The sequence below is a fragment of the Trachymyrmex septentrionalis genome, unplaced genomic scaffold (assembly GCF_001594115.1).
Source record: "Trachymyrmex septentrionalis isolate Tsep2-gDNA-1 unplaced genomic scaffold, Tsep1.0 scaffold62, whole genome shotgun sequence".
Taxonomy (NCBI): Eukaryota; Metazoa; Arthropoda; class Insecta; order Hymenoptera; family Formicidae; genus Trachymyrmex; species Trachymyrmex septentrionalis.
Window position 1 is genome coordinate 2,015,097 of NW_017305800.1, and position 12,953 is coordinate 2,028,049.

A 12,953-nucleotide genomic window follows, 5' to 3' on the forward strand; every position below is an offset into this window, starting at 1 on the left:
ACTGCTGATAAAATTATGATTTTTTTCGCGTCACTTCTCGCGTCGTATCCTGTAACTATTAGGGTAATGAATTTTTTTTGCAAAGAAATCGCAATTTGTTTCTAATCCGAAGAATTTTTGTGCATTAGTGATCATCAAATTCGCCACGAAAGATTTTTCATTTATCGCGAAGGAAACATAGGTACTTTCATGCTGCAAAATACATTTCCACATTCGATATACTAGTTAAGAGACATTACGAATTGTACTAATTTTCTTTTGCTACGTGATACATCATAATATTAAAAGAGGAGCGAGTTAAAAATGATCATTATCATATTTGTTCGTTTTCCTTTTTATAAGATAGCACAAATTATAAGATTTTTCCAGATATTTTCATCGTTATTATCGGAGAAAAATCCATCCATCTCACCTATTCGTCTTTGTTCCGATGATTTAAAATTAGGCCCAGAGCAGCCGGCAATGGATTTTAATACATCACGTCATTCGCTTGCCATGTGAAAACACATGCTTAATACGAAGAAATATACAAATACCAAAGAGATGCCGCCTCTTTTCTCATCGAGATAATTATAAACTATAGCGTAATTATCTACTTTATACAACATTTACTACACACATGTCTTTGATAAACTAATCTTTTACTTGTGTAATTCAGTTGTTGGAATCCCGAATTAACGCATAAACTAAAAATCTTTACTCTTTCAAATGGAAAATTTATTATGTTCTTAGTCATCGATTGTGCCGTGTAACGAGATCAATTTACTATGCTACAATATTCATAAAATATTTACGAATAATAATTAGGGCCCGAATATTCGTGCGGAGGACCATTGCACAACTTTGTTTATTTTTGGTCGTGTGCAAGCCGAAATGTTGTTATCTCACATTTTAGTAAATACTCGATTCACTCGTTTGCGCAGCGGTTTTCTGCGCGCGCTCTATGATCATACACGAACGTCCGGGTCCTAACAATAATTTGTGCCATGAACTTACGTATCTTTCCGATCGTGTTCAATGTTGTTCACATTGGTGAATTGTTATCCTGCTTGAATCAATGCGACTATAATTACATTGTTTATCGCACATTACAGAAACTTAAAAAATATTTCATGAGATTTGCACACATATACAATTGATATACGAAAAATTTAAGTATTTTTGCTTAATGAACAAATTTTGGAAAATAAAAAAATTATGAAATAATACATATACAATGCACAATATTGAATTTTGTAACACAATATTACAGAATATATTAATATATGCGTATATTAAATTATTACAAATTATGTATTCTTCAAAGAAAAGAATAAGCTGTGTATTAATTGCAAAATCCCATCGTCATATTTACAACACATACATGAGAAAAATTATATCTACATGCCTAATACCTAGAAATTAACTATTGCTGCAGGAGGTAAAATTAAAGAATAGATTATATACAGCAATATAAAAAAAGTCTTCCTTATTTCGATAAAACTTTTAGCGAATCAGTGTATATCTGTGTAAAGTGTTGTAAATACAGATTGCACGTTTTAATCACTTGCATTAAATAAATTATTGAAAAATAAAAATTGCAAATGAGGTAAATCCGGAAATAGATATTTAACGTGCAATTACGTTTGCACTGTAATCATGTATTCAAAATATTGCCTATTTTATAATATTGTTAAAAACTGTCTAATAGATATTTTCTACGATAACTAAAATAATTAGAGCCTACATATTCTTTTTTTGGTAGCTGCGACTAAAGATAAGCAAGATATCATGCAAATAGAAATGCAGTGGTGGAAAGAATGCGAAAACATTCGCGTGTGATTGTATATAAAAAAAAATTCCCTCGTGTTCCTCGGTGGCAACTGAATTAACAAGTAGTAGATTGTGATACAGAGCACATATACATTAATCGGACCCAAATGGATACCTAAAGTGCGGGGCGAATGTTGAACTGATCTCACTTGATGTTATGACAGACGTGTGTGATGAACATCATTACATTATACCATACTTACAAATACACCCGCTACATTATCATCTATATATGTTTTCTTGTTCTCCTTATATAACATTACCATATTATATCAATATATACGTGGCCAATAAGAACAGATTTGTACTTGCATTGAAATTGTTTTAAGTCGATCACTCCAATCACTTCGCACAGCCCAGTATAGCATGTATTTCATATCTTTTTTTGTTTTCGTTTCGTTTAAAAATACAATTTTTTTCTTTTTTTTCTCATTGTGTGGATGGCAGCATTCTTATCAAAAGGTTGGCTTGGAGAATGTTGTAATGACATTTAGGAAGGGGCGAAGGGAGATTCCCTTTAAGGTATGTGTCTCTCTCTCTCTTTCTCACTCTCTCTCGCTCTCTTTCTTTCTCTCTTTCTCTCTCTCTCTCTCTCTCTCTCTCTCTCTAGTACACCACTACTAGTTTACTAATAAATGTGTAAATGTGTTCCAATTGTGTTAAATGTCGATATCACAGAGGCTTCTTGATCGGAATATCGTCGTTTTCATTTTCATTACTTTTTTGTAGGAAAATAGGTATCTACACATATTACGATGGTAAATAGAGAGGTTACAATAATTTTCTTCTTTAGGCGTGGGAGTATGATAGTTCTTAAAAATGCAATACACTATACATGGGCTAGCTAAACGCATTACAACACGGCTCCCTTCACCTGGTCGTTAGAATTGTGTTCGTCGGTATCCCGTCGACAGCGATCACTGTTGATTGAATGTGCGGCAATGCATGGAGTATTTGTGTGTAACATTCGCTATTATAGTAAGAGTAATGCGAGTGATATTGCTAGAGCCAGAAGTAGAGAAGAAGTGATGCAAATCCTTTTTTTCCCCCCTTTTTATTTTCGTTATTGATTCTTCGTCTTCTTACGGTTACTTGGGCCTAGATCGCAGCGGCTGCTACCTGCGTGAGATCAAACCGTTGCTTGTTCCTACTGTCGGTGTCATCTCTAACTCCACTAACAGAGGAAAGTGATCTAAAATAAGAAACAAAATCATTAGCGGAATGTAAGCAAAAATGATGTGAAACATAAGACAAAACTTACCCGATGGAACATGAGGATGAGGACATCCTACCACTTTATGCTCTTTAAACCATTCTGGGCTCAACGGACCCAAGAGGCCCAGCGGTACCATACTTTGTTTTGAATAGAAAATGTAATCTATTATGCCTTTAAATTCGAATCTGCAAGTACAAAACAAACGCATTAGATATTCGTGCGTATACTATACACATTATACATATATAAAATATTGCGCAAAGAAATAACCAGTATACTTACGTGTAGTTGGTGTAGGGCATAATGTCCTCGCTATAGGCGGATGCAAGCTTGAAAGAATGCGTGAATTCGTTGGGTTTATCGCAGCCAGAGATCTTTTGTAAACACGATTTATATGCTAAATCCTTAAAATCACGATGATCGGCCGCCACGCGTCCGGATGTAAGAAACTCGATCACACCTGCGCCAGTGATTTACTACTATTAGTTTCGTTTTTATCAGATAACATACACACATTAGTGATTATTACAATACATAACAAAATAGATCATTTAAAGAAAAATTTAAATGAGATCATTAATAGGTGCGTTACCAGAATCAGGTAAAGAATTGAAGTCGCCACAAAGCAACAGTTGAACGTTGGAAGAGTCAGGCTTGTGGCCGGGTCTGAAAGACTGGCCAGCTTGGTCCAAAATGGAACGTAATTCATTGCTCAGCATCATCGTCTGTATTAGTTTTACATCGCAGAACTCGGGATCCCAATGAATGTGCGCCGTACAAACTAAAATTGGTTGTTGCACCTGTGCCGGGTCAGATGGAACACCTGCAAAAAAAAAGATCAAGTGAGCGCATTCGGACAAACGATCGTACCGTTTTCCAGGAGTCTAAACTTTCCAAGTAGAAATTTAAGAGGAAAAAGAACTGACAGGAAAATAAAAAAAAACGATTTATATTGTATTTGGATAATTTTATTTGAATATATTGCAATATAATATTTAAAATAACATTACAAAAATATATCATGCTATCAGCGTAATTTATTACAGAATCTTATTGATATATCGAAAAATCAAATGTTTTTGATTTTGAATGTGATTTTGATGTTGAATGATTATTAATTCTTATGACTATACTGCTAAATTATATTAAAGTTATTTAAGTGTTATGCAGATTATTTATTATTACAAATTTTTACACAAATTTTACGTATGCTGAGAAATACATTTTTAATCAAAAGCAACTTAAAAATGAATCCTGGCTAAAAATTAAAATTTTTAGTGGAGATATATATAAAAAAAAATTGTATTTTTTAAAATAAAGAAATATTTACTAAATTATTTAGTGTTTAATGATACAGTACAATTAAATTAGGCTTGCAGTCTACATACTAACAATATTTGACAAGGATGACACAAATTAATATCATAAATTTTATTTAGAAATAGTAACAAATGGCTTAATCTAATTTTAGCACTAAATATAATATATGCTCACATGTTACTCTTAAAATAAGCGTATGTGACAAAATATGCTTATTAAAATAATCTAGAAAATTATTAAAGATGCAAGAAAACTCTAACTGTATATTATTCTATAGCATATTATCGACAATATAGACTATCGTATTACTAAATGTGGGCAAAGAAATATAAATATTGCTTCATCGTATATAATCATTGGCATCAATATATGTGAAAACAAAAAATGCTTGTTTAGATCTTTAGAAATTTGTTTGATCAAGGATAAAAGTTATATACATATTCGATTCTTTTCTTAAAATATAATTATCAATGTAAATACACCATAAAGAAGTAGACACGGATAAGCTATAAGAAGTTTCTGGTCTTCTTCTCCCGACATAGTGGAAAAAAGTCTAGAAGCAGAGAGTGATGCCCAAGCAACAGCCAGGATTGCAAAAATCAATCCTATCGGGCCTCGCAATGTAGTGAAGACACCGAAGCCTGCCAAAACAACCACCGGCAACAAGCAATATCCTAATACAGATGCAACAGATGACATGGTGATGTTACTGCTGTTACTCATTAAAGATTGTAGAATGTACATGAGTATACAGGAAGTCATGGCCAATCCATATACATAGCCAAAGTGTGCCTTTGAACCAGCTAACAGAAGAAATGCTGCAAGGACTAAGCAGAATGCCACAGGTCCTGCCAAATCTGAGTCTTGCAACAAATAACTTGCGTCATCGATCTGTCCCTTCCTATGAAAAGGATTCAACACAGCCAAAGTCTTTTGTATTATCCGATCAGGATCGATACCGAGCTCTTCCAGCAGAGGTGGCTCATCTTCTTCCTCTCCGAAACCAGTGGTGCCTGAAAGAATATCATGAATGTTCTTCAAGGTTTTTCATACAACAGCTAACGTCTCAATCCTCGAGTGGATGTCTTGATACATCAAATATAACGCTGTTCGTTCTAATCGTGCGATAACGAATTTTCATAAATGTCCTTTGAATCATATTCAGGCGATTTCCGTGTCGTAAACTATCTGCTTTCCAATTTATAAATGTGTCATATGCCACGTATGCGTTGATATTAATTTTGTCAGCTCGAGAATTAAGATGATTGTGGGCGCGCCATTTCAATCTTTTTCTTTACCTTTCGCATAATCGTCTTGCGTGAACAAATCACCGCCGTAGGGACTCTGTGTAGGATCCAGGAAACTCTTTTGTCCGTACGAATAATCGCCGGGCATCTGCTCGTATGTTTGAAATTCAAATTGTTGGTTAGGTTGGCCAAAACCGGACGCATCAAAGAACTGACCCTGTGGCATCGGTGGCGGAGCCCAATAATTGTTATCCTGGCCGGTGTATCCGGACATCCTGACGTCGTAATCGTACTTCTGCTTCTTCTTCAGTAAATCCTGTTTTTTCCGAATTCGAGTAACTCGATAACGCATCGATCCGTGTTTGGTAGAGTTTCAGGTTAGGTTGGATCATTAGTGATCCAATCATCCAGCCAATGGCTATTGCGAAATAGCATCGATATAACAGCACGTTTCTTTAGCGACGTTAGATAAGTAATAGTTCGCTTTTAAATAATTTGTGAAGAAATGTTTCTATAAAAAATATCCTATTAGTCTCTGCTTCAATGAATAAATATATGTATAATATATAACTATACTTAAAAACAAGTGTTATTTCTATATTTATAAATATAGAAATTTATCTCCATTTCTATGTTTCTAATATTTCTATATTTGTATTAAACACATATTTTTACGTCAATTTGTATGACAGTTTTTAATGTGTATCACTGCATATCAGATGCATCCAATTGAATTTGCTATAAGAATATATTCCTTTTGCCGATATTTGATTAACCAATATTTTTCTCTGTCAAGTTGAAAAATAATTTTGTCTCTTTTCTAATAATTTTAATTTTTGAAATTATGTTACTTTGAAACAAAAACGATTTCTTTTCTTTCTATAATCTGTTTCTTTTGCGTCTTTGTTTTCCCATTTGTATCTTTTTTTATTTTTTATTTTTTTTTTTTTTTACTTAGTTTTAATTTCTTTTTTCTTTTTTGTGATGATTTTTCATATATAGTTCAACATACAATAATTTAATTATGTATTCAAATATATAATTGAAAGAACTTCACACACACACATGCACGCACACAAAAGAACTTCATATACGTGAAATTGCGGAAGCTCATCGTCTTTCGCAGCTCGATTCACAATCTCTCGCTTCGTTATTAATTGCAAGGGTGATTAAGGTGAAACGAAGCGAGTATGTGCTTCAGTATCAAGTTATCAGTACACAATTAGAACATTCATCAGCGTTAAGAGAGTGTAAATCCCGAATCTTACGTTCGGAAAGCCAGCTCGGCTCTCAAGTCTGTAATAAGGTTCGTAAATTAGCACCGCTGATACTCTCCCGTTGCGCAATTACAGCAGATTAATGCCGTATTTATTTTCCGGTACCGATAAATTCCCCCACCGGTTAGCCGACTGGAAATCGTCGGACTACAAAACACTTTGCCGCAACAAGTATGCGTATAGAGTGTTCCATAAACACAGAAATGGGTTGATTCTTTTTTTCAAACCCTTCTCTGAATCCGTATTTAAAAAAAAATGACAATGATGAATGATGAAGAACCTTTCAATACCGCGACACGTAATTTCCGTTTTTTGAAAGCATGAATTTACTTGACTCTGAAAATAAGTTCTTCAAACGCGATAGAATCGATAGTTCGAAATAAAAAGCTCCACAATTTCAGGGATCCTGTAATTCCTGTATAGGATCGTTCCTTCGCCCCCGAACAGATTGATATCTTGCGATTCAACCTTTACGGTATATTAACTTACTCGTGACTTAAGTAATTCCCGGCACGTGGTAGGAAGTCAAGTTGTTCGCGATAAAGGAGATGCTAACGGTACGATCCTGAGATGGTCATTCGAAATTAACGCCTGAGTGCGTCCATTACCGGAAATCAGTGTGTTAACCCGTGTTACTGACCTTCTCAATCGATTAATCATCCCGTGGAATGATTTCTCATCGCTTTCGATGATAATTGGAAAAGAAAAGAATTTAATACTAAGCTAATTTATCCCTCAATCAGCATATCAATAATTATTCAACGTGCGAGTAAAATTACCACGAATTTAAATTTTAGAGAATGCATTAAAAGAAAATGTATAAAAGCAAAAATAAATCTTTTTTTAATTAAAAAAAAAAAGATAGTTTTAAAAAATTGGAGAAGAGAATTAATTTGTTTATTGTGTCGGATTAGGTCATGAATTAGATATTTTATTTAAACAACATAAATATAGTAGAGAACGCCTAGGATCGGGCAAACTTAGATGTTTCGAATAATATAATATTCTTAGTTCATGAATTTAATATATCTCAAATGTGACTGTGCGAAATGTTTAAATACAATCAATCTGAGATACTAATAATTGATTGTGTTTAAATGTCTGAACGTTTCAGCGCACAGTCACATTTGAGATAAATTAAATTCATGAACCAAGAATATTATATTACCCGGAACAATTAACTTTAACCGATCCTAAGCGCTCTCTACTATATTTATATTGTTACATTAACTCGGTCGGTATTTTATTTAAACTTTTCGCGATAATTTTTAACCTAATCACGATATTTTATGGAAACTTTTTAATATAACTTTCAAATTTCTCGAGCAATCGACTTTAATGCAAAAATCGTCCCTGAGGATTGAACAACTCTTAAAGTTCTTCTTCATTGCTTTTCGAGTCCGTGGCGATTTTCCTCTGGGATTATCAGACGTAAAAATCGTTATTTAATACCCCCGTGTGAACTCTAAAGGGGGAGGGGGATAGAGTCTGTCCTCTCGAACACAATATCGTAAATCCACCGTTTAATTGCGCCCGTGAGGATCCGCTTTTACTATCAGGGGGCCTTATAGATAAACCCTACTTAAACCAGCTGTTTCGCCTTGCGTTTCTAATCTTTTGCACTACATTCTTTCATAAGCGCGCAATGTCCTTCAAGAATCACCTGGCTCTACAAGAACAGCCAATTGTCCGTAGAAAAAGAAAATTACATTTTGGGATTAGAGTTTTGATTATACAGTTAAAACTGTATTGCATTTTATTGCTTATCTATTTAAATTTTTATTGCCTGTATAAAATAATAGGTGAATATCGTTCAAATTGATTGCTTATAGAATATTAACACTTTTTACAACAATGTCATCAATGTTCAAGTGTTCTGCCTAATTATTTTGATAGTCCAACGAAATTATTTTCGGATTTGTATCTAGCTAAGTTTTTAGGTTTACTTTAACAACACCGTTCTTTCCTGTATATACTCGTATATTTCTGAATAATGGGCAACAGAATTGTTTACCCAGAGTTCATTGCCAGAACATTACTATTCGATTTCATGTTGCGTAACACGACGAGATTAGAGAACCGGTAATGCGGCTGCTCGCCATCGGCAATACGGATATTCCGGAGTGTAAATCAAGCCAGATTAGAATAGAGGGTTAAGGTATGCCTTCGATAGCGATTGTACGACAATCGAACCCGCGAACCCGCAGTCGCCAGGTCGAGCCGGGGGCCGTCTCGTAAATTACTGAAGGAATCAATATCGATTCTCCCCCTCTGCCACCGAATATCCTCTGGAGAGAAGCTTTTCAAGGAACTCTGCAATTCTGTGAACTGGCTTTTACGAAGGATCACAATCCGAAGCTAATTCCGTTTCGAAACTCCGAAGTGATAGTGTAAAAAAAATTATATCGATATTTAATTGATATTTTTAATAATAATAAGTAGAAGTAGTTTACTTCGGTCTCTGGTAAAACGTAAAAAAAAAACACATAATTAATAAGATAAAGAAAACATATAATATTAGTTATATTAAAATTAATATTACATTGTTATTAAAAATATATTGATTAATATATTTTAATATTAATATATTTATATTGTAAACCAATGGAGATAATTATCATATTGTCAATAGAAACTGAGCGTTTAAATATTTTTCTTGTGCTTGTTGTAAAAAAGAGAAAAAGAGAAAAGAATGTACGGACAAACAATTGTAATGTGAGATTCGAAGGAATCGTCTTTATGATTGCGCATTGACTTGCACCGCGCCACATCATCTTACGCAGACTTCTCGCTCCCTTTTCTCTCTCATTTCTTGCTTTGCATAGACATTCATACGAAGAATGATGCGTCCGGTATTAAAGCGCTCTCGTGAATGATTACGAGCGTCATTCCGCGAGGAGTTCGCTTCGTCTTTGCGAACATTGCTCAAGAATCACCTATCCAATTAGACCGTTCTGATGTGTTTAATGAGACACTTGATGTCGATACGTCAACTCTCCGACAAATCCACAGGACGTTTCAAAACACACCGAAGATATGATTCCTTGAAAGTATCGATGAAATGCAAGATGGAATTTCATTGTAGATTAAAAAAGAAATTAACTGAAGAAAAATGTTCATGGATATTTTTGAAAGAATAGATTTTAAATGTTATCGTGAAAATTTTAATGTAAATCAAAACGATAAGATTTCCTATACGCAATATTCTCACAAATTACTGATAGAAATCCTACTTCATTATTATTATCCTAAAAATAATGAATAATAGTATCTATATATAAATAAAGTAATGCTGTACTAATAAATAATATCAAATAAAAATTAAGCAACTTAAATAAATTAAATAACTGCCGGTTATATTATTCTACTATTATTTATTTATTATTGGTATTAATAAAATATACCTACATCATCGTTCATAAGTTCAAGCGAATAAATTTGCATATATACATTTGCGATTTTCACGCATCTCACAAAAGTTAAGTTAAAAATGACTTTTAAACAATTTAAAAAAAAATGTTATGCTAAACTTATGCGAAAACATTGTAACAAAAACTGTTTTCTTCTTTTTTTCTTTAAACTCTTTTCAAAGTTAAAAACATTGCTCAAATGTGAAAATGAGTTTTTACACAAAAATCCGATATTGCTGCAAAAAATCACTGCTAATTTAAAATAAAATTATTTTATAACTTAGAAACTTACTTTAGAATACTTTTTCGTTAATTCTTGTCACAACGCTTTAAAGCAAAATAAAAATATTGAAAAAAGTTTTAATCTTCAATATGTAATTTAGGAACAAATTTAGAAACCAAAAATATCTCTACCTTTCTTCTTCAAAAATGCATTTATGAAAACTTCTCCGCGATTCTTTTTCGCTGAGATATTTAACTTTTCGTGAGATGCGAAAAAATCGCTAGCGTTTCCGAATTTATAAATGGTAATGTATGAGTATATGAAACAGTCTGTAGGAGGATAGGTTGCCTTAAGTTACGTTGAAAAATAGAAAAATAGAAAAACCACGCACTTACTTATCATGCATGCATATGTGCATAGTTATGGACTTTTTAGTGTATGGCGGCTCAATATATCTGTGAAAAATCAAGCGGAGTGACACACGTGAAGGAACACACGTTCCCGTGATACTCATTCGAGATAGGATTGGCGTCTCTGCAATATGTGCGTATTATAAAGCCTATACGAGAGTCTGCTCGCGATTCTGTTTCGCCTCGGGCGGAGGATGCTGAACGTGCTCCCGAAGCGAACGCGCTCCTCTTCTCACGGGACACGTTGCGTTCAAGCGCGATTAATTAAGCGACAAGCTGTCCCATGTGTAACGGACGACGTGTGGGGTGGGGCTCTCTCGTGGTTACTCGTTCGCTCGCGAATTCAATTACCCGACGATTTATCTGCCGATAGCGGACGAGGTCGTGGAAATGCGAATCATCCGTGTAACGTTACACGACACGGACGTACGTACACGTTTCAAGCAAAGGCATCTTTTCATACTAGAAAAAAATCCTAACTTGTCTTTTTATCAATTTTGAGTCACAAGTGATTTAGGAATGTATATATATATATACACATACACATTCCTAAATATATATATATATATATATGTGTGTATATATATATATATATATATATATATATACAGATTGTTAATTTTATAAATTATACCCACAATTTGAGTTATTTTAAATCATTTCTATAGATCGTTCCAATATATTGTTAATTTGACTAAAACAAGATGTGGAGTAAAATAATTTAATTTGAGAAAATGTTTTAAATTCGACTCAAATTTAGTATATTATTTACGAAGTGTATACGTTAACATGAACGTTGTTTACTTTTAAACTGTAAAAATGGGGATTGATTTATATTTTTACAAACATAGAAGTTGAAAATAATAAAATATTATTTAACCCAGGGATTTGATTACTACTATTCCTTTGATATCTAACACTGTGTATGAAAGAAAATTCGAATCGATCGATTTTCTGATCCCCTAATTAAAGTAATAATATTTTAAGAAGTCATAATATTAAACTTTATTAAATATATAATAATTAATAAAGATGCAGAATAATGCATTTATTAATCTAAATATAAGCAATGAGAGAACAGATATTAAATCGCAGACAAAAAAAGGCAAAACTACAGCTAAATGCTGATTTAATAATTCGTCTTAACTGTTCCATATCCGGCATTATAGAAATTTCTCACCGACGAAACTTCCTTGAAGTCTCCTTGACTTGATGTTTTTATCTTAACTCGATTCAAATAACATTTATATCACGCTTTTAGAAGCGTAACTGCTCTAATTTTCCAGACGTAATCGCGCAGCAGTTGATTATTCCACGAATAATTAAACTTCCTTCTTCTTTCCTTTTTCTCGTGTTTTCTCACGCACCGCCGAGAAATTCGATACTTCGTATCGCCTCGTCGTATCTAAATGCATTCCGTTCGCCGGACGTTTGCTATATCCTCGGCACGAGGAGGAATAATCCCGTAGGATCTGAACGAGTTCGCCGGTGTTTTAAGCTGAAGAAAACTTTCATCCGGTTAACCGCCCGTAAAGCCAGCGCTTTGGTTTTCTATCCTCGAGAAAAAAGGATAAACGTAAACTTTTAAAGAACATTTCAGCTGTGATTTCAAAGTAAACAATGCAAAAGCGAAGCACAGTTGTAATAATCGCATACATAACATGATACTTAATTGAAAGGTTTATCCAGTTCAAATTTTTTGACATTACTCACATTTGATATAATAAAGACCTGTCCAAAACTTAACTCATAATGCTCCTCCCTCTTGATTTTATTAAAGTATCTAAAAATTTAGCTAGATACAGATCTGAAAATAATTTTGTTTGAAATCTCAAAATAATTATGTAAGACGATCAAATTGGTTGCTAAAAGGTCAACACTTTTTGCAACATTATGCTTGAGATTCCTGTTTAATTATTTTAATGATCCAATAAAGTTATTTTCAGATTTGTATCTAGTTAATTTTTAGACACTGCAGCAAAATCATTGTTTCTGTGTAGAAAACTAAAAAGGACAGACGCTGAACAAAGCTCTAACG

General features: G+C 33.5%; 2 protein-coding genes across 2 annotated transcripts in view; both read right to left on the bottom strand.

Moving 5' to 3' along the window:
• Positions 1-1,687: 1,687 nt before the first annotated feature.
• Positions 1,688-12,953, bottom strand: part of LOC108752849 (CCR4-NOT transcription complex subunit 6-like) — a 530,007-nt gene continuing 518,741 nt past the window's right edge. Inside the window, exons 6-9 of the mRNA XM_018493995.1 lie at positions 3,621-3,851; positions 3,311-3,488; positions 3,074-3,213; positions 1,688-3,004 (exon numbers count right to left, since the gene is read on the bottom strand). Of these exons, the coding sequence (XP_018349497.1) occupies positions 2,928-3,004; positions 3,074-3,213; positions 3,311-3,488; positions 3,621-3,851 (626 nt within the window). The 3' untranslated portion in view covers positions 1,688-2,927. The remainder of the gene's footprint in view (positions 3,005-3,073; positions 3,214-3,310; positions 3,489-3,620; positions 3,852-12,953) is intronic.
• On the bottom strand, positions 4,674-6,027 carry LOC108752851 (protein YIPF7). Its single transcript, XM_018493999.1, has 2 exons — positions 5,647-6,027; positions 4,674-5,361 (listed from the first exon to the last, which is right to left on the bottom strand). The coding sequence occupies exons 1-2, from the start codon at positions 5,945-5,947 to the stop codon at positions 4,802-4,804; spliced, it is 861 nt and encodes a 286-aa protein (XP_018349501.1). The 5' UTR covers positions 5,948-6,027; the 3' UTR covers positions 4,674-4,801.

Excerpts from the sequence above, each read along its gene's own strand:
- LOC108752851 (XM_018493999.1), bottom strand. The coding sequence starts at position 5,947 with ATGCGTTATCGAGTTACTCGAATTCGGAAAAAACAGGATTTACTGAAG. Across the intron at positions 5,362-5,646 it reads GCAAGACGATTATGCGAAAG|GCACCACTGGTTTCGGAGAG; the intron begins GTAAAGAAAAAG and ends ATATTCTTTCAG.